The sequence below is a fragment of the Myxocyprinus asiaticus genome, chromosome 36, assembly GCF_019703515.2.
Source record: "Myxocyprinus asiaticus isolate MX2 ecotype Aquarium Trade chromosome 36, UBuf_Myxa_2, whole genome shotgun sequence".
In the NCBI taxonomy this organism is placed as follows: Eukaryota; Metazoa; Chordata; class Actinopteri; order Cypriniformes; family Catostomidae; genus Myxocyprinus; species Myxocyprinus asiaticus.
In genome coordinates, this window is record NC_059379.1 from 23673700 (window position 1) to 23695400 (window position 21701).

Below are 21701 nucleotides of genomic sequence, written 5' to 3' on the forward strand. Positions count from 1 at the left end.
ACACAAAAGGAGATGTTAGCCTCAGTCACCATTCACTTTAATTGGATCTGTTTTCCATACAATAAAAGAGAACAGTGACTGAGGCTGTAATTCTGCCAAACATCTCCTTTTGTGTTCCATGGAAGAAAATCATATAGGTTTGGAACAACATGAGGGTGAGTAAATAAAGAGAATTTTCATCTTTGTGTGAACTATCCATTTATTAAAAGGTCAAACAAAAGACCACAAGATTGCTCACAAGCCACATATATGTCTCATTTTTTTATTCAGGAAGACAGTATTTAAATGATAGCCTGAACCAAACATAATTTAAGCTGTTTGTTATGCATAAGCCATGTGTCTCCCACTCAGTCAAATGAAGTTTGATCTGACCTGTGCTGGAAGAAGGTCTCCAGGGCTTTGCAAATGGTGTATCTTTCTTGTATTGTGAGGAGGTGTTCAAGTTGCTGGCTGAAGGTACGGCCATGCACGCGGATGCTGGGGGGCAGGATTTCAGCCACCCACTGCAAAGAGCTGAGGGCCGGAGAGCGTGAGCGGGGAAGGGTGGGTGTCTCCTCCGGCTCTGAGTCTGAGGGTGGATAATCTACTGGGCCCTCTTCCACCACTAGAGTGGGCATGGCACCACTGCCCTGCAGCATGGACACCACCTTCTCATGGGAGCAGTTCCTAAATGTACATTTACTAAATTGCATTAATGTGTAACATAAACATTATACATTAAAGTATGAGATATATTCATAGATATACAGTAGGGTTCAAAAGTCCAATTGTGAAAATGCTTTTTTCTAGTTCAATGCAGCTTTCTTTTTCACTCCAAACTATATTATCAACATAACAGTGATGAAAAAGTTGAATTCAAAAGCTTACATGAATCTCTTTGTATTTGGTATGTAACCCCCTTTGCTTTAATGACAGTGTGTATTCAGCATGCACTGACATGGACTCAACAAATTTGTGTGAAACCCGGTAATCCATGTTATCCCAGCATGATTTGAGAATATTCCAAAGAGCATCTTGTGTGCTTCAATGGAAGCAAGGATATTACCTTTTACTAAGGAGGTAACATGGTCAATGTCACAAATTTGCTTATTTGATTAGTGACTTATAGTGCATGCTCTTACCGGTGCATAAACTTTCTGTTGATTTCCAGGTTTAAATTAGAATGTGGATCTCAGATTTTCAATTTGAACTTTTGAACCCCATTGTGACCCCACAAGAGAGTAATTGTAAGTGAAATTGGTGGTTTGTATTTAAAAAAAATTTTTTTTTTGCCATTATTCAATGTGAGGCACTTGGAAATATACAAAATAACAGTGGCTAGCGGTGGCTATTTGTCTAGCCCCCCAGAGGGTAATATGCAGTTGAGTTGCTAAAGTAGTCAAATAAAATTGCTGTGTGCTTGAGATTTGCAATACAGCCAATCGGCAGCTAAATGCTGCATGAAACTGATTAACATTTAGGTCTAAACAAACATACAGTGAAAGTTGGTGTGTTGTTGGGCAGAAGCAGAATCCAAAATCCAAAAGTTTTATGACATTCTTCATGTAAAATATTCAATAAATCCTGCAGCTTAATTTGCAGTCTGTGCTGTTCTCTTTGATTTTTGTGATCTACTAATGTGACTCTGTTGTAATGGGAAATAAAAATATATAAATAATAGCCCAGCAGTGATAAAAGATAATTAAGAGCAAATGCATATTCTCAAATACTTTTACCTCAGTAGCTAATGTAATAACACTTTGCTGTTACGTAACTTTCAAAGCATCATGACAGCACAAAGAACAAAATAAGCAAACCTCATGTCTAATCCATTGAGGAACAATATGCGGTCTCCTGGTTTAAGGCCACAAGCCTCGGCTGGACTACCTGCAGCAGAAAAATAATGTTTTTTAGAGAAAAAGTAGAAAGCACCCTCAGACACTTCCAGTGAATACAACACCCACACTCAAGGACTATAGAGCTCCACAGTAGGGTTCCGAAAGTAAAAATCTAATTTCCACAGAAAAACTGATTTTTAGTGATAAAAAGACAGATAATCAAGACAGATCTACCATGAGCTATCATGACAATATACTGTACACTTCTGTAGAAGCCACAAGTCAAAGTGATTTCAACTACAACTGCACTACCCATAATTCTAAAGAGAGATCCACCAATCAGTCACTGTTACCACCGTTACTGCAGTGATCACCCACTCGCATAAACCACTGCGAATAATGTAATCCAGTCCATATCCCAGCACTTTTAACTAAACATACTGCATATATTTGTATCTCAATATTTGTAATTAATGTTAACATTATTATTATAAACTTCAAAAATAATGCATTTTCTACTTATAGTCCCAAACTTATAGTCAGTCGTTCATCAATAGATGCTAATGATTTATTACATCAAGTTAATTCACTCATGGAAGAATTAAAGTACACAGTCTTATTACTTTGTCTTTTTTTCTTATTTAAATAGACTCAAAACTTAAATGTTAAAATTGAAGTTTGTAATGTAGGAGCCGGCTGGTTTGGATCATTGCTTAGAAATCTCTACTGAAGAATCTTTTTAAATGCCTGTGTCCTGTATATTATGAATATAAAAACCATTTCCAGAACCAAGGCCGCTCAAAAATGGGCGGTTAATGTTGCAAAATAACTCGCAGTGAATCTTCCATCATGTAGATACATAATTTTGCAGTGCTTTGTAGTTGGTGGTAATTAAAACACAACAATATACTCTACTTAGTTGTGGGTCTGAGAGGCAATGTAATCTGTTTTCTCATCACGATGCTGGACTCCTACTTTGTTTTCATAAGCACCCACACACGGGCAGCTGAGTCAGAGTTAACCAGTCTTAGCACAGGCCTGGAGTGAGCGAACATCGTCATACAGACACTCACACACTTACCGCCCTCTCTTCAGCTCTGAACACACAATCATCCAATACAAATGAACCCAATGCTTGGCTCATTACAACAGCCCACTCCTTCCTTTTTCCACAGTACACCAAAAACACTCTACTCCCCTTCAAAACAAATTGATGACCCCAGCTGTCCTTTCAATGTGCCTTTTTATTATAGCCTGTTCTTTAGCCTATAGAAAAAGGGCCCTCAACGTAGCTAAATTTTTGAGATTGAGGCCCATTTCAAGCTGTGTACAAGCAGAGCATAAACGAAGCAGCGTAACTGCAACAGTAAGTTTGTGTTGAACTTTCACACTTATAGCTTTACTGCTGTGGCTCTAACCAAAAAATAAAGTGATTCCTGTGTTAATACATTGAGTATTTATTTTACATTAACAATGGTAATAAATTCTAAAATGGTTATTGGGAGTTGGTCATTGAAAATTTATACAAACTTGATCATCGTAAAAATCGAATTAACATTAGGAAGGGAATCACATTTGTATCCGTTGTGAGTTGCAAAACAGGCCTAAGAGAAAACAAAATACAGCCTAGAGCTGAAAGAATGCAAGGTGATTTATATAAGGAAAAATCTTCATTTGGTTGATGGCTGTTAGCAAAAATGTGACCAGCTCTAGATCTGTATCCTGCTGCCTGATTCTTCTCCGGATGTAGAATTCAAAGAAAAACATTTAAAGGCTCAGATCAGAAACTTCTGAGAAAAGCTCTCATTCTGATCAGTAATGAAAGGTAGGATGTACATATGCATAGACATCTAGACTTTTAAAGGCAAGACACAAGTGTGAACATATTACACCGATCTTAGCATCTCTTCACTGATTTAGATTTGATTTTAAAATCCCAGTTTTTGTCTACAAATCACTGAACAATTCTGCACCAAGCTACCTTTCTGAAGCTACTCATCCTCATAACCAGGGTTGGGAGGGTTACTTCTGAAATGTATTCCACTACAGATTACAGAATACATGCTGTAAAATGTCATTTGCAACATATTCAGTTAGATTACTCAAGGTCAGTAACGTATTCTAAATACTTTGGATTACTTCTTCAGTACTGGTAGAGTTTTTCACTTGTTTTGACTATAAAAACTCTGCCAGTACAGTAAGACAAAATACATTATCTGAAAAACCTAAATATCTTATGCAGTGTTGTTTCTAAAACAAGATAAATCAAATTGATCTTGTTTTAAGGATTTTTAGATATTTTTACAGGAAAACAATACAAAAATTATTATCAAGAATATGATTTTTGCCCTAATATCAAAGGTCTTACTAGAAAAAAAGAAATTATGATCCAATGTGAATTTTCTTGATAAAAAAATATGATCGTGCCTGGTAACGTGCATGTAAAATAGCTAGAAATAGCATTTCAGCTTAGCGTAAAGCTGACAATTTACACAAGGTTTATTTCTATTTCTTCTGCTCCAAACTTACTTCAAACTTACTTCTCTGTCTGCTCGTATGAATGTAACACATCATAAGAAAGTGTTTCACTGCTGTTCAAATGCAATTTGGATCACATCATTTACATGTTTAAATGTTTTCCATCTGAAAGGACGAAATATTAAATGAAACAAATAAAAAATAAAATGCAAAGTAATCTCTTCAGTAATCAAAATACTTTTTGAATGTAACTGTATTCTAAATACCAATGAATTTAAATTGTAACTGTAGTGGAATACAGTTACTTATATTTTGTATTTTAAATACGTAATCCCGTTACATGTATTCCTTTACTCCCTAACACTGCTCATAACCCCTATAGATCTCTTAGATCATGCACTCAAAAACTGCTTAGTGTCCCTAGGTCTAGACTGAAACATAGCGGTGATCACTCCTTTGCGGTTGCAGGCTTTGGAACAGTCTACCTGTGCATATAAGGTCTGCTCCGACATTAACTGTTTTCGTTGCTAAAAACTACTTTGTAATTGTGTGTAGTATTCTGTTTTTTTTAATTTATCTATTTTTATCCCCTTTTCTCCCAATTTGGAATGCCCAATTCCCACTACTTAGCAGGTCCTCGTGGTGGCGCGGTTACTCACCTCAATCCGGGTGGCAGAGGACAAGTCTCAGTTGCCTCCACTTCTGAGACCGTCAATCCATGCATCTTATCACGTGGCTCATTGTGCATGACACCGCGGAGACTCCGCATGTGGAGGCTCATGCTACCCACCGCAATCCACGCACAACTTAACACACACCCCATTGAGAGCGAGAACCACTAATCACGACCACAAGGAGGTTGCCCCATGTAACTCTACCCTCCCTAACAACCGGGCCAATTTGGTTGCTTAGGAGACCTGGCTGGAGTCACTCAGCACAACCTGGATTCGAACTCGCGACTCTAGGGGTGGTAGTCAGCATCAGTACTCGGTGAGCTAACCAGGCCCTCCATAGTGCTCTGTTTTTAAGATCATCTGTGTCTTTCATAGTCATTATTGTACAGCACATTGGTCAATGGGTGTTGTAAAAATTGTACTTTATAAATAAACGTGACATTGACATCACAATTACAAATACGAACCTGGCATTACAGAGTCAATCCATACAGGAGCATGGCCTCTCAGAGTAAACCCAAAACTCTTCTTACCCCTGTACACTTGGATGGTTCTGCAAAAAATTAAATTATTCACATAAGTGAGACAGACATTACTAATTTCACAGACCATAACGACTACTGTATGTTAAAGTCCAAGAGACAGAGTTTTGTGGCTTTTAGTCCATGTGTGGTAGCTTTGAGGCCATCTACATTACATTACAAATTCTTTGGCAAATTTGATGTTTCACAAAAACCATTTGTCTTAATATGTTTTTTTTTATATCATCTGCTTTAGTTTGTCAATATTAAATATAATTTTTAGACTCCCATAAATTACTTTTGCAAATAGAATAGAAGTAGAAAAAGGAGTCCTACAACATATGGTATGGCCCCCACAGAGCCCGGATCTCAACTTCATTGAATCACTCTGGGATTACATGAAGAGACAGAATCAACTGAGACAGCCTAAATACATAAAACTGCGGCAAGTTCTCCAAGAGGCTTGGACCAACCTATCTGCACAAGTGTACCTAGGAAAATTCGTGCTGTTTTAAAAAGGCATATGGTGTCACACCAAATATTTATTTATTTATTTTTTACTTTTTTACTTTTTTTTTTTTTTTTACTGCACTTTGAATGAAGTCAATTGATAAATACAAATTATTCATAAAATATCCTCACTATAAAAAAATTTTTGCACAGTACTGTACATTGATGTACAAAATTCCCTTAAAGCAGATCTAGACAAATGGTGGTGGGGAGGAGGAGGGTTTACATTTGGTCACTTCATGTGTTTTTTCTTATCAGATAGCTATCCAATCATGAAAAGACCAAGTGTAAATGCCTCCAAGACGAATTCGAGACGGATATTAATCCGATCAGAAAAAACACCTCCAAATGTGGTTTGAGATGCATTCCAGACAAAACTCGGTCAAGTGTAAATGCATCTCTCTGTTAAATCCATATACTGTACATAAACTGTACTTACTCTGCCCAAACGGCGCTACGTCGACATAAGGAAATTAAGAAATATAACAGCTGTTACTGCGTATTTGCATCTGGGCTCACGTCACACAATAAATAATAACAAATTAAGAAATGGATGCACGTTGTAGGAGAGACAAAATTTTTCTTCAATTATTTGATGCAGTACGCTGATGAAACTGAAACTAAACAAACATTGACAAGTGTATCTTGATGCGCATGATGCATCTTACCTACGACAAGCCCAGAGGGGAAAAATACACACAGAGACACACACGTGCAGAATTCAAATTCACTTGGAATCAAATAATAAATCGCATCTTTTAAATTCGCTGCCCAGCATTAACATTATCATGGAGGTAAAATCTGTTTTATTTGCATATTGAGCGGGAATTGAAGATCGGATTATTATCCGTTTGGCAGAGACACACTGATGTGGCCATGTGTAAATGGAATGTGCTTATTCAATTGCATAGCAATCCGATCAGTAAAAATGCATGAAGTGACAAAGTATAAATTTCCCCATGTATGCTGCAGTGAAATTTGGTTTTCCTCCTAAAAACTGATACAATCTAAATGTTAGACACAGAGAGAGTACGCAAGATGATTGGCTAATAGATTACATGTTCAAAGGACCTATCAGATTGCGCCTTGTAGAGTTTAATAATCTTACAATAATTCCTTCATTTTTTTGAAGAAAATATGAGTGGTGTTTGCCATTGCCAAACCATTTATTTCTAGCAAGTCTTTCTAGCAAGTCAGTCCACTGTCAGCCATCTCTGGAATGCTCTCGGGAGGCTATTTCCAGTCATGACAGTGCAGGTCCCATCTACTTGAATGGGAAAAGACAGAAATTTCAAAAACGGTTCGTCAAGATTACGATCAAAGAAAACTGTTCAAATCAGTAATCAAATTTGACAATACTGGAATAAAAAATGGTGCTTCTTTACCTCATATTACGCTAAAAACTGCAATATGCCTGGCTTGTATCTCTAATGCGCATTCTCGAGTTGATTGACCGGCGATGTCTATATCTAAAAGGTGATTGGCTCTTTTACCTGTAAGGCGGGACTTCCTTTCTACATCCATTGACCGCTGGGCGTTTAGAGCTTCTAGGTTGGGCGTTCCAATTTCTCCCATTCAGTTTAATAGAAGTGGCATGTCTGCTAAATAGTCTTTGGTCAAACTCACCACCACAATGCTAGGATGTTTTGTGTTGTTGTCATGGTGTTGCTACAGTATGCATCTACTAAGGTGTTTGGAGCGGTTGTTAGTGGTAGTTAGGTGGTTGCTTACTGGCCCAAGTCAAACGATCTCACTCATAAGTCTCTTTGATATTCTGGCCCCTAGATATAACTCGGTTCCTCCTTAAATGTCAAAGTATTCATAAAGTCATTGGGATTTTTTCTTTTGTTTTATGGTCTGCTGGGTAAAAATCAATAAGTCTGATTGCTTAGAGAATTCATAGAACAATGCTTTTCAACAAGCCACTGATTGAGTTATCAGCTCATAGCACTAACGATGCAGGATGAGTTACATACCAAAGTTTAATACTTTATAGTTAGGGGCTTGTTTAAATTCCAAAACTTAAGTATGTGCAATAATAATAGTCTAATAAAAATTGATCCTGCTAATGTTAACTGACATAGTACATGCCCACTATATTTCAGAGGCCCGACATGAGCTTATAAATATTCATACAAACTTACATCTCTGATAATGGCCTTCAAAAAGCCATATTACAGGAACAGCTATTTAAAAATAGATGATTTTCTTGCTTCTAAGAGAAAACGTTTGACATTTCATTAGAGTACAGCTAGCCTAAGTGGTTGCTGTGGCAACACCTCAAGGCAACACTGGAACCATTGAGTAAACAGAGATAAGGAAAAGCAGTAGAAATGTTTGCTTCTTATTGCAGTGCCATTTTACATAAGGTGGGCTGCTAGTGCCAAATGTTGACGGTGGATTATAAAGGGGCTGACAGACAAACAATGGCACGTAAAAAAAAAATTGAGTGGAGCTCTGTATGGAGCTTACATAAGGATAGGGCCAAGGAAGCATTATTTATTGAAGAGCAGCAGCTTATCAGATGGAGAACAGAGTCTACAGGGTATCAGGAGATCATATCTACTTTTCCCATAGTATTTTATAATCTAAACACTCTGGGTGATACTTCCCAGAAATATTTCATATAATATTTCCAATTCGCAAATGACTGAATATTGACAGATTGCAATTACATAATCTCATGCTGCAACCCAATTATAAGAAGGCAGACTCTAAATGTCAAATATGAACAAATTAAATGCCAAATGACTGGATCTGCTGTTGCTCTGGCTGCAACTGATTGACTCACTTACAATTTTAATGGCTAAAATAGTATGATACGGTGATTATGTATCACATATTCTAAAGCGCTCAGCCAGTTAATCCTCATATGAAAAAGTGCTCTTGTAATGTACACAGTATGTGTCCATGTGTGAGTGTTTGTGTATATACTGCAAGCATACACTTTGAAGGAAAGCGTGTAGCACAGAAACAAACACAAGTCAATAGTGCTTCTCTCACCCACCCACACACAAAGTCTCCCACATATCACACAGTGTTCTTTGCATTTGAGGAGACAACAAAGACATTTGCACCAAGTATTTGGAGACAAAATTACTGTATCCTTTCAAATTCAGCATGAAACACACAAGCTAATACTATAATTGGTTAAGGAATAGTACAATGAAACATTAAGCCCTAAAAACTAATAAGGTTGCACACAGGAAGCATACTATGCAGCACATACCTCTGGTTAGCTCCAGTGGCATTGTGACTGGGGATCATAGAGGTGCTCTTTCTAAGGCCACGTTCGGGTTGGGCTGGGTCATCACCAGTATCTCTGGGCACAGAGCTGGCCCGTTTAGAGCCCTGTGGACGCTCATGGTGGTCTTGACTTCGGCTGCGTCGGAGCCTGTTTTGGGGCTCAGTTAGGCTCTTGCTACGGCACACACGGTTGAGGAGACTCTGCGAGACGGCCTCGTCAAAACGCTGCCGATGCTTCTTGGGAATGAAGATCCTGGCAAACATGGTCACAGTAAGGCAACAGAGAGAGAGGGTTTAAATCAGCTACGAGAAGCCATGACAATCAAGATTCTTAAAGGTTGTTATTTCAGTTTTCCCATCCAATGGTTTCAATCACAACCCAAAGTGAAGAAGCTTCAGTTATAAACGCAGAGAGTCCACTGCTTTCATTCAAAAGACATGAATAAAAAAAAAAAAAAAAAGGATTACTTTGACACTTGATCAAAATCCTTGAAAATACTCAACATGAACAATCCCTCTGAGATCAGGAAATGATGACAGAGGCATAAAACATCTGAAATAATCTCTTCAAAGTAAGCATGAAGGCAATCAGAGTTTTTCATGGAAGCTGGGAGGAATTCCTACATGTAACTGCCTCTCTGTGTGCTGTCTACATCTGAAGCTCCCAAACCAGAAGCTGTGGTAGAGATACTAGAATCCAGCAATAGCAAAGGTGTGGGAGTATATCACACTACTGCCTGCCTCTCTCTCTCTCTCTCTCTCTCTCTCTCTCTCTCTCTCTCTCTCTCTCTCTCTCTCTCTCTCTCTCTCTCTCTCTCTCTCTCTCTCTCTCTCTCTCTTCCTCATTCTCTTTTTGTTGCTGTTCCTCTCTGGGAAGAGCATCAGATCTCAGACATTTGTAACACAGCAAATTCTTTCACTTGTAGCATGACATTTTAAATATAATTGACTGAAATATTCTCTTACATTATTCAGCAACAGTAAACATAGGCATGGTAATGATTCAGCAGTAAAAATGGCTAAACAAAAATGTTTGGCAGACAGGAGACAAATACAATTTCAACAGTTATACCTTCACCTTCATAGAAGGATGCTGTATGAAAATAAGGTCATATATGTTGTTGGTGGATGTGGAAAAACCTGTTACGCCGCCCACCATGGTAACCAGAAGAAGACCCAATGGAAAAATCTCAGCAAATGTAACCTTAGTAACCTCAACATGTACTGTATATTGTCAGTACAATGCTGCCTGTTTTGTTTTCCGAAGGTGATCCAGTGAAATTAGCATTTCAAACAATTCCACCCGTTGATCTGATTTTGAGTCACAGCAGAAACTGTCCCATTATCTCTAGGTCTCTAATTGTCACTCTCAGACTGCACTGCTTTAATTGGGCTAATATATTATGAATCCAAAACATCAGACCAAATATCAGTGTTTCACAACCCTGGGTACAGAAAGTATGCTTGAGGCTTTTGAATAAACCATGCTATTGTTATTCAGCAAAATACACATATTTTACTTCCCATAAAAGCAAATTACTTCATACATAAGTCTCATATTCAGAGAATCTTTTATTCTGAAGGACACCAACACACTGCACATACACACTGTTTAACTGAAAATAAGATTTAAAATTATACAGTTTCAAAACAAAATTTTTCTCTCCCCATTGCTTGAGTGACAGCATTGAAAAAACACACCATTATACAATTCTACTTGCTATTAGAGTGCAGAGCTGCCTCAGGTTCACATAATTATGCCAAAAGAGGCATAGTGACTTAATTGAGTGGCCAATAGCTACACTAATGGCTGGTGCTTCAGACAGCAGAGACGAATAAAAAAAAGTATTAAGTGCCCAAAGAGGCCACTACAGAATTTACCTTTACCTAGAGTAATACTAACATGATGAATTAAGAGTGAGCTTAATGACAACATAGCACATCACAGTGCATTATATCTATCAACATCTATCAAGCTTCTTGGCAAAATTGTGGTCACAACTAACACTTCTTGACTGATTTGCATTTGTGGTGTGGAATTAATTTGAGGAGATGGTACCATGCTTGCCTGTGTTCCAACCAAATTGGATTTCCAGAACAGAGGTCAGTATGAGTTGCTAATTTTTTTTCTTTCTCCCATTTTCTCCCTAATTTGGAATGCCCAATTCCCAATGCGCTCTAAGTCCTCGTGGTGGCGTAGTGACTCGCCTCAATCCGGGTGGCGGAGGACGAATCTCAGTTGCCTCCGAGTCTGAGACGTCAATCCGCGCATCTTATCACTTGGCTTGTTACCACGGAGACCTAGCACATATGGAGGCTCACGCTATTCTCCGCCGCATCCACGCACAACTCACCACGCGTCCCACCGAGAGCATTATAGTGACCACGAGGAGGTTAACCCAACATGACTCTACCCACCCTAGCAACCGGGCCAATTAGTTGCTTAGGAAGCCTGACTGGAGTCACTCAGCACGCCCTGGATTCGAACTTGCGACTCCAGGTGTGGTAGTCAGCGTCTTTACTTGCTGAGGTACCCAGGCCCCCAGAGTTGCTCATTGATATTTCAAATTTTATATTTCAAAATTTATATTTCAAACCATTGCATAACATAAATTATGATTTAATGCATTTTCATTTCTTCATAATATTGAAATTTGTGTCAGCTCAAATGAACACTTCTTTGACAGATGTTTGAGGAGCACCTGATTATATAAGTAAGATAGGCAAGGGAGTTATACTCTCTTTGTTTGTAGACAGAGTAAGAGGGAAAATCACCAAACTAGTGAAGATCAGAAGCAGATTTTCAATATGCCACAGTTCACTCTTAAACTGTGACACAAACATACCTGATGTAGCAGCTCTACCTACTGAGTGCTAATATTTTATTAAATAAAAATCTTACTTGGAAAGTTTCAGATTAAAGTTCATCACAAATTAAACTAACAAATTAAGTCAGGATCATGTTCTCACTAAACCATATTGCATCGATAAATTCCATGTCTATGATACTGCAATATTAAAATTGTATAAAAATAAAAAAAGATTGAAAGTACACACCCAAAGCAACTCATCTTTTTGTTTTCGTTTATCTTGGCTCAGAACCGCATAAAAACATGTGAAGTGGCTATTGACAAGATATATTCAGAACACTGAGTCTCACTGTAACCCAGAGGGATGTAATTAAACAGCCTGGAGTACCACTAAGAACCATTGACTGCAAACTGTCTAGGGAACGCTGCTCTCTACAATGGCCTGCAGAACATCAGCACTGAATAATAAGCAGAAAATCCATGAGATTCGCAAAGGCAGCGAGTGGAAGAGAGATCATGTGTGGCAGAAATGGTGACACGTGCCTAATACAGTCAGTTAAGGCTGATCAACTTACATATTGAGGATTACATGTGATTAATGACATTATTTTACTGATTTATGTATTTATTTGGTGAAATGTACAGTGAATGTCCGACTTATGGCAAGCAGCAAAAAAAGAAGAATTATGGTGACTGCTGTAAGTCTAAATAGCTATTTCTGCAGAAAACATATCATGTCATGTACTGTATAGGATAGGACAAGACAAGACAGTACAGGTTTGGAAAGCACAGGACAGGGCAGGGCAGGAAAGGATAGGGTACGGTAGGGTAGGGTAAGAGGTATGTGGTTAAGATAATGCAAAAGCCCATATTATGCTCATTTACAAGTTCATAATTTTATTTTGGGGGTCTACTAGAATAGGTTTACATGCTTTAATGTTCAAAAAACAAATTTTTCTCATACTGTACATTGCTGCAGCAACTTTTTTCACTCTCTGTCTGAAACACTCTGTTTTAGCCCCTGTCTCTTTAAAGCCCCCATTTCCGAAAAGCCCAGTCTGCTCTGATTGGTCAGCTGGCCCAGTCTGTTGTGATTGGTCAACCACTTAGAGCGTGATTTGGAAATGTAACGCCCCTCACACTAACCCAACTCATCCTGGCCTAGGCTATAACTACCTTTGTTTGAGGGTGGGCCAAAGTAGCCCTTAGGCAGGCATAATGCAAATGTCTTACATAGTGACATAGCTAAGTCACGGAAGTAATGGTTTGACTGCAAACCATTCGTTTCAGGCTGTTCAGGAGCAGTGTTTTCTGTGGGAGAGAGTAACTCCCTTTGTTGTGGACTTTGTGCTTTGAAACTCTGCAGACCTTTTACATGCATAAACAGCTATAATACACACTAAAGGAAAGGTAAAATCCCAAAAAGCATAATAGGGCCTCTTTAAGATGGCAGAACTAAGATGGAAAAATGGACACCCTAAATATATCTGGAATGGTGTCATGGTGGCTTGACTGAGTGGCCTAGTTAGGGGATTTCTAGAAGTGATGATGATTGTGGCCAGATAATTATTTAATGCCACCTAAAACAGCATAGCTCAATTGAATTAAGAGCTGGCTAATATCCCACTAGGCCAACACAAACTGAATCTACCCAGACAGACTTAAAATCTGACCCAGATCATAAATGTTAGGAAGCAAAACTTATTGACTCACAGATACCAAGTACAAAGTTCAATACAGAAGGTTTATTTCATTAACGCTGTTGATCCACAAATGCTACGTGGCAGCTACTGGTTTACTGCTATGTTTCAAATTGTCACATTCAAGTCTGACTACACCACATTTAGCAGTACAGCCAAAGTAGTACAAAATTCTTGGCTTGCAAAAGATCCCCGAGCTGTTGAACACATCCCCATTCACTGCCCTTCACCAGATATCTCTCTAAAGAGGATTACAAACAGTTAGAAAGGTTATTATCAGTAAGAGAATAGCTACTGTGTCTCTGTTTAGCAAACACTTTATTGAACACTATTTACTGTATAACCTAATGTGTTGTGTCATTCTAAACCCATATTACTTTCTTCGGTGGAACACAAAAAATGTTGTTAGGCGGAATGACAGCCTCAGTTACTATTCACTTTCATTGTATAGAAAAAAAGAGGAATGGTGACTGAGACTGTCATTCTGCCTAGCATCTCTTTTTGTCTTTCATGGAAGAAAGTAAGTCATATGGGATTGGAACAACATGAGGGTGAGTAAATAATGACATGAATTAATTTTCATTATAGGGAGAATTATCCTAATGACAGTAGGTGAAAACATAACAAATATTTATCTGGCACATTAGATGCCTTTACTGAATGAAATCAACCAAACTAATGGTATTATTATTATTCATAATGGCAACAGCATATATTATGGACAAAAAACTAATTACGTTTACACAGCTAAAGATGAGGCACTTTTTAGAATGAGTATAATGTCCTTCTGAGCATCAGCTGCCAAACAGCTAGACAGTGCCTAGAAATTAGTATGCTTTTATGCCAACAATGGATCAACGCTGGAATTATCTGTCCAGTACCATTATGTTATTGACCCAGTTGGCATTACAAAATGACTGGACTGAAAAGGGAATTTAACTATTTACCATGCCAGCATTATACATCAGACAGTTAGAAGATTTTCAGTTTGCATGGCAGCACCAGATCAAGCTACATCTACTGTATCAGTGTCCTTATTGGGTCATAACCGATTAACAGACAAATTCTATAAAAAAATCCATTAAAGGTATAGTTCAGAAAAAATGAAAAATCTGTCAGTAATGTACTTACCTTTGTATTGTTCCAAATCCTCATTCTGTAACTTTTCAATGCTACACAAAAGGGGAAATTTCGAAGAATCTTCACAAAGCTCTTTTCCATACAACAGTTCATAGTGACCATGTCTATCAAACTCCAAAAGGACAAAAAAAAAAAAAAAAAAGCATAATTTAATTACCATGAAAGTAGTCCATGCGACTTGTGTGCTATAATCCAAGTCTTCTGAAGTCATACCAAGCTTCTGAAGCTTTGTGTGGAGAAGAGCCCAAAATTCAGATATAATTTCACCCTCCAGTGAGTTGCTACCTCAAGAATGGCTGCAACCACATCAAAAGAAAAATTTGTTCACCGACTGAAATGATCTGGTGGTTCTCAAGTTTAACTCAATGACTCAATGATCCTCACAGGAGGGGAAGATTACTGTATAAGCGAATGATGACTTTAATTTAGGTCAGCTCCTCCCACAGTGCTGTCGATTAACTTCAGAAGACTAGGAGTATAGCCAAGTCATCTCACATTGACTACTTTAATTGTGCTTTTATGATGGTTTTTTGACATTTTTGTTTTGAGTGACATTGTCACTATAAACCAATGTAAGGATAAAAGAAACCAAGGAAAATTCTCCCTTTGTGTTCCACAGAAAAAATAACAGCATAGAACAACATAGAACAACATAAGGATAAGTAAATAACAACAGATTTTTCATTTTTGTGTGAACTAAAATGTGTGAAATGTGTGAAATTGTGTGAAGTTTTAAGTAAAGGCCCTCTGGTGGCCTTCAAACTGTCCTGCAAGGCTGTTTACAGTGGTGGACAACATCTGGGTCAGAGAGGCCCTGAGATGGAGGTTAAAAATTAATGAGCACTGTAGGTGGTGGAAGGAGTTGCCATGGCTACCTGATGTTTGAGATGAGCTGTTGCTGCTCTTCAGTCACCAAGATGTCAGGAAGAACAGAAGCAAGCCAGTCCACCTTCCTCTCAGCAGCGAACTGTTTCAGTACAGCAAACAGCTTCTCTTTCACCTCTGGCTCATCCCTCAAAACCTCTTCAACCTGAAGCGTGAATGACAACAGAACAGACAATATTAAACCTTTTTAGATTAAGACATAATAAGGAAAAAGCAAAGCAAAACAAAACAAAACACTGCCAGATGACCTCACCCTCTTGTTGAACTCCAGAGCCTTGTGCTTGCGGTCCTGATGCATACCATCAGTGCCTTTTTGAGAATCCTCTAGGCTGCCACTGCTGCGTTTCTGACGACTGCCCATACAAAGCACCCCAAGACGAAGAGTTCGACCTTGAGAGGCCTTAATCAAAGCTGCAGCCATCTCATGGTGCTTCACAGGGATCCCATTCACCTCCATGACATAATCTCCAGCTCTGAGACCACTTCGGCCAGCTGGGGAGCAAGGGGAGCAATCCTCCACCAACAGGGGGCAGTCTCCCACTATAGTGAATCCAAAGCGACCATCAGGGCCTGGAGTGATATCCATCTGCACACAGTCAATGTAATGCAACAGATTGTAAATGGTACAGTCAAAAATAGCATATAAAAGCAGTGGTTCTCAACTAGTTGGTTGCATGTCTGTTCTGATAATGTCGCGGACATGAAGGGGAAAAACGATGCTAAATGCAAATCATAAATATTAATTACAAAAGGTTTGTACAGGCAATGCTTGTGGCTCTGATTTTTGTTGCACTGTAATCTCACTGATATGTTTATGGGCTGATGGCTGAGCATTTCTCATATTCAGCAGCCTAATACAATTTTACGTGCACTGTTTGTTCCTTTTGTCCTTCTGCTGTTATTTATGCATTTATAAAATTGTCAATTTTCCAATTTAGTATATAAGTAAAAAAGGTTGGATATTGTTTGGCCTAAGCAATTCATGGTAATATTGATGAATTTAATGGTTTGGTGTGTTGGGTCGTCACATGTCCTTGATGTAAATTTGTGTCCTTAACCAAAATCAGTTGAGAACCACTGATATAAAGAGACCTTATGAAGATAATTATTACCTGTTGTATCCGCGAGACTACTCCAATACTGGGTGGAATGTTTCTTTGCAATTGGGCAAGAGCAATGACTTCTTGAGCACTGAGACTGGAAACATTCTGCCCCTCAATCTCTAAGACCTGATCGCCAGGTTGCAGCCCAGACAGGTGAGCGCTGCTTCCCTCCTCCACAGTCAAGATGTAGCTGGGCCCATTCCCACCTATCTGAAAGCCAAATTCCTCTGGCCAGCCCTGGTTAGATGCTGGCATGGCAAGGACTGAGAGAAAGATGGGAAAGAAGAGCTACATTTCATTTTAATATTATGGGGTTTCTGGGACAGCTAGGGTCTACCAAAATGTTAGATCAGCCTGTTGACAGCAAGACCTACTTATGCACAGTAAAATGATCAAGTCTTGTGAGAACAGTAGAACATTTGCTGAGCAATACACAGCAGACACATACTGTACAGTACTTGAGGATTGGTGCATGCTTAAACCATATCCAGACCTCACTTACTGTTCATGACAGCATACATTCAAGCTGGCATGGACTCCACAAATTTGTGCAAAACCAGATGATCCATGCTATACCAGCATGATTTACAAATGTTCCAAAGAGTATCTTGTGTGCCTCAGTGGAAGGAAGGAAATCTGACCTTTGTTCAGAGTAGTTAAAGTCACAATTTTGCTTATTTGATTAGATTATTTGAATCACCCTCAGTATGGACTTGGGGTTTTGAATCCCACTGTACAATATGAGCATAAACACATTCACATACATATGGAAGGAGATACAAGAAAATCTGTCAAGCTCTGTGAATTTGCCTATAATGAGAAGACAAAGTAGTGCAGTCTTCTCATAAAGACAGCCATTTAGCTTTCACTAAATGTAGAGTCTCAGCTGACACATTAGACCTCCCAGTATCATTGACCTCATTGAAAATGAGCAGAGGCTCCCAAATCATCCGATATCTGAGTACAGATGTGCCTGAGCACAGCATCAGCAACATGAGACACACTCTCATTGCACAGCATGTACTCACTAGTGACACCAACATACATTAAAATAAATGACAATAGCACATTTAAATAACCCCTACTTGATAGCATGCACAACTAAAGGCTGCCAGAATATTGTGCTAACAGGCCAGTCCATGCAAAACCTCCACCTGTGGACTAATGAAAAATAATTCATCAGAGCATTAACCTACTTAAATGCCAAATTGACAGGTGCTGTTGAAAGTCACAATGAAAAAATATTATGCTCCATTTATCCAACCGATATGCAATACTTAGTTGCTAGTACCTTGTGAATACTAATCATGAGTGAAATCAGTGTAGCTAACTTACAAAAATCTTTGGGTGGACAGCGAGGACCCGACTTGTTCTGCCGTAAGGAGGATCTTCCTTTTTTATTCTGCAGGAATTTCTTCATTGTGTCGTATTTCAACAAGTGTCAAAGATTCTGGCGTCTGAGGGCAAAATGTTTGGTCCACGTCTTCTGTGTTGCAGCCGTTATTTAAGATCCTTCTATTGCATCTTGCCACACTTAAATGGAAACACCTTTAGAATGCCCCCCATGGTGGCTTGGCATGCAGAGCACTGCCACTTAAAATAAGAGTGGCACTGCATGCTGTGCCAAACTGTTTTTGTCGCTGAGTTGACTCTGTATCTCTGGCGAGTGTTGCTAGTCCTGCCTGCGGAGCTCAAATCAAGAAACTGGGACACCTAGCACAGATCCTTAATCATTCTCTCTCCAAAAAGGGTAAAGTGAGGCCCCGTTTCTCTATAAATACCTCCTTCTCATACTCTCTCTTCTAGCTGTCTCTCCAAGGGCTGAACAATATCCCAGTATCAGCTCAGGGAACCAGCAGGACGATGGTGGATAATTAGAATGTCTGAATGCACTGAAGAGCGCAGTTACACATCTTTGAGCAGGAGCAGTGCTATTAAAGCTCCTGCTCTGGATTAGACAGATTAAATGCTGCATTTCAAGATCTCTTGTGCCACATGGCAGGGACACATGCTGTCATGTATCCAGAGGAATTCAGGATTGATTTACTGAGTGAAATGCAGCCCAGGTGCAAGCAGGGTTTTATAGACAGTTACTCCAGTAGGGAGGCAGATATAAACATCAACATGCAACATAAGAACACATGACAAAGTGCATTGACCTCCTGCAGTCTCAGGGTTAGAAACTGAATGTGAAGGTTTTATACCTAGTTAAGAAAAGTCTCAGTAATAGGCCCTACACATATTATGTATTGGGCTGAAGCCCAAGGTAAATTTTGCAGGGCTAACTGAATTATTTAGTGCCAATGCTTATATCTCCAAACAGAGAGATCTTCAATCAACATCTCAGTTTGCCCATTTAAAAGAATATGCCAATTGTGTCTATAATGTATTTTTGAATTTTCAATCCATTGCAATGAAACTTTAAATAATGTTTAATTTAAACAATGTGACATCATTTATTTTTAAAAGAATCCCTGAAAGTAAAGGCTTTAAAAAAGCAAGACTCCCTGTTCTCTATTTGTGTATTAAAATGCCAAATGGTTTCCTTAAATGTGTTAATCTGTCAATTAGTACTGCTGAAGTAATATGTCTTACATAGTAATACATTTAGCACAGTGATAAATTAACACAATCACAAATTTGGCAAACATGACAAGGATGGTGCATGAAATTCAAACACATGCAGTTCAAGATTAATGTATTTAAAGATAATATATATAGTTATTTGTGTTAGATCATATGCATTATATTAAATTATGTTGTGGTCTGAATAAATAAACATATAATTTAAAATACTTAACACATAGATTTACAAAAGCACATTTACCTTAGAAGAGAATATTAGCTTCTTTTGCACTGTAGAGTTTTCTTCAAATGGCTTTTGTGGTATACCTTTCCTTTGAGGCATCACCACTGTTGTGTGCAGATCTTGTAACATGATATAACTGTAAGAGGCAACAGTTATTAGGCTAAAGCAACCCTGAACTGAAGACTATTAGAGGGTTTACTTCACATTATCAACCAACTGCTGCTTCTTTATATATACTGTTATTTACAAAACATGTAAATAATTTGATGTTTTAATATAAAAATGTTACAGTATTTAATAAAATTTTGTTCAAAACAACACAATAATATGCTTGTGGGAAAACTGAAGTAAACCTATGCATGCATTTTTAAATATAAAAAGAAAAATATATATATATACTATAATAAATTATGTTATAAGTGTTATAAGAGTACAAGTGTTGGTATGTATAGTTTGATGAATCTGCATATGATTAAATTTAAAAGCTATACTTTATCAAGTCAAAAACTTTCCACAAAAAAACATCAACTTTATTTTCAAAAGATTAAAAGTAAATAAAAAGTAATTTGCTTACTATATTAAAAAAATACATTAATTAATTAATCAACAGCAAAACAGCCAATCAGCTATAAAAGCAAACAATTTCCCAAAGACAAAGATTTTCTAGAAGAAAATGTGGTAGCGGACCAAGCAGCAAAAACAACCCTAAAAATAGAAGATAGTGATATACTTGAAATCCCAAGCGGTAGAAACGAAGGAAAATCACAAATCATGGCTGCTTTTATCAAATCATGGCAAAATATATGGGATATGGACAATGAAGGCAGAGAGTATTACAATGTTCAAGCACTAACATCGTTAAAATCAGAATATTCTATAGTAGATACAGGAGAGAAGTAATCTATTCTAGACTTAGACATACAGGACTAAACAACACATTATTTCTCATGCACAAAGCAACAACAGATGAATGTAAGGCATGTAATTGCAATAAAAATGTAGAACGTGATAAAGAAGTGTAAAAAATATATTGAACTGAGAGAACAAAACTTAAAGAAACTATATCTAAAACTGGGAGACAATGGAGTAATAAGGGATTATTAGAAATAGGAGAGAAACAGTCAGAAGATAGTTAGGGCAATTTTTAGATATCTACAAGACACACAAGTTAATAGAATCTTAAATAGGAGATTAAAGCCATTGTTGCATCCCAACTTGTTTTATAATTCTAAATATTATATTTTATTTCTAGACGGTCAGGCTCAGGTAGGGCGACAGGGGGAGTAACATGAGCTGGTTTAGTTTAGTTCACCCCAACATTATAATTCTCTCATCATTTTCTCACCCTTATGTTGTCTCAAACTCATATGACTTTCTTTCTTCTGCAGAACACAAATTAAGATTTTTTTAATGGATATATTATGTCTGATTGTCCATAAAATGAAAGTAAAGGGTGACCAAATTTTTAAGCTCCAAAAAAGACATGAAGGCAGGAAAAAGTTCATCCAGAAGACTCTTGTGGTTTAATCCATGTCTTCTAAAGCAATCCAATTATTTTTGGGTTAGAACAAACCAAAATGTCTCCTTGATGATCATGATATAAAGCTTGATTACACTTCTTATGCTGTATTCCATTTAACTCGGAAAGTCGGATATTCCAGCTTCCTACTAGGGAAGGTGCAATGGAACGCCACTTTAAGTTGGAATTCCAACTAGGAAACTCGTGCGGAAATGTTCAACTCCAATTTCACCGAGATGCAGGTGCGTGACGTCAGACAAACATGTTGACACTCGAGGAGATGTACAAAGTTAGTGATAAACATTTACTTTACTACACTATGTAACTTTTGTTTGTTAAAAAATAACAAAATGTTATTAATGAGAGAGTGCAACAAAAATCCATCTTCCAAACCATGTCTTTACCCAAATACACTTTGATAAATCTGTAATAATGATTTATATTTTAGAGCTGTTGGGATGGACAGTAACATACGTAATTCGCCCGTGC

The 21701-nt window shown here is 37.9% G+C and overlaps 1 protein-coding gene across 4 annotated transcripts in view; it reads right to left on the reverse strand.

The window, feature by feature from the left end:
• LOC127427442 (delphilin-like) overlaps positions 1-18658 on the reverse strand; it is a 34152-nt gene extending 15494 nt beyond the window's left edge. For 3 of the 4 annotated variants that reach the window (XM_051675052.1, XM_051675051.1, XM_051675050.1), the window contains exons 1-8: positions 18220-18658; positions 16894-17147; positions 16035-16367; positions 15772-15926; positions 9230-9499; positions 5437-5522; positions 1797-1866; positions 373-666 (exon numbers count right to left, since the gene is read on the reverse strand). In XM_051675052.1, coding sequence (XP_051531012.1) covers positions 373-666; positions 1797-1866; positions 5437-5522; positions 9230-9499; positions 15772-15926; positions 16035-16367; positions 16894-17147; positions 18220-18304 — 1547 coding nt within the window. In that variant the 5' untranslated portion in view covers positions 18305-18658. Of the gene's footprint in view, positions 1-372; positions 667-1796; positions 1867-5436; positions 5523-9229; positions 9500-9714; positions 9843-15771; positions 15927-16034; positions 16368-16893; positions 17148-18219 lie in introns of those variants that run through there. The other variant, XM_051675053.1, reaches the window with a different exon arrangement.
• Positions 18659-21701: the final 3043 nt, after the last annotated feature.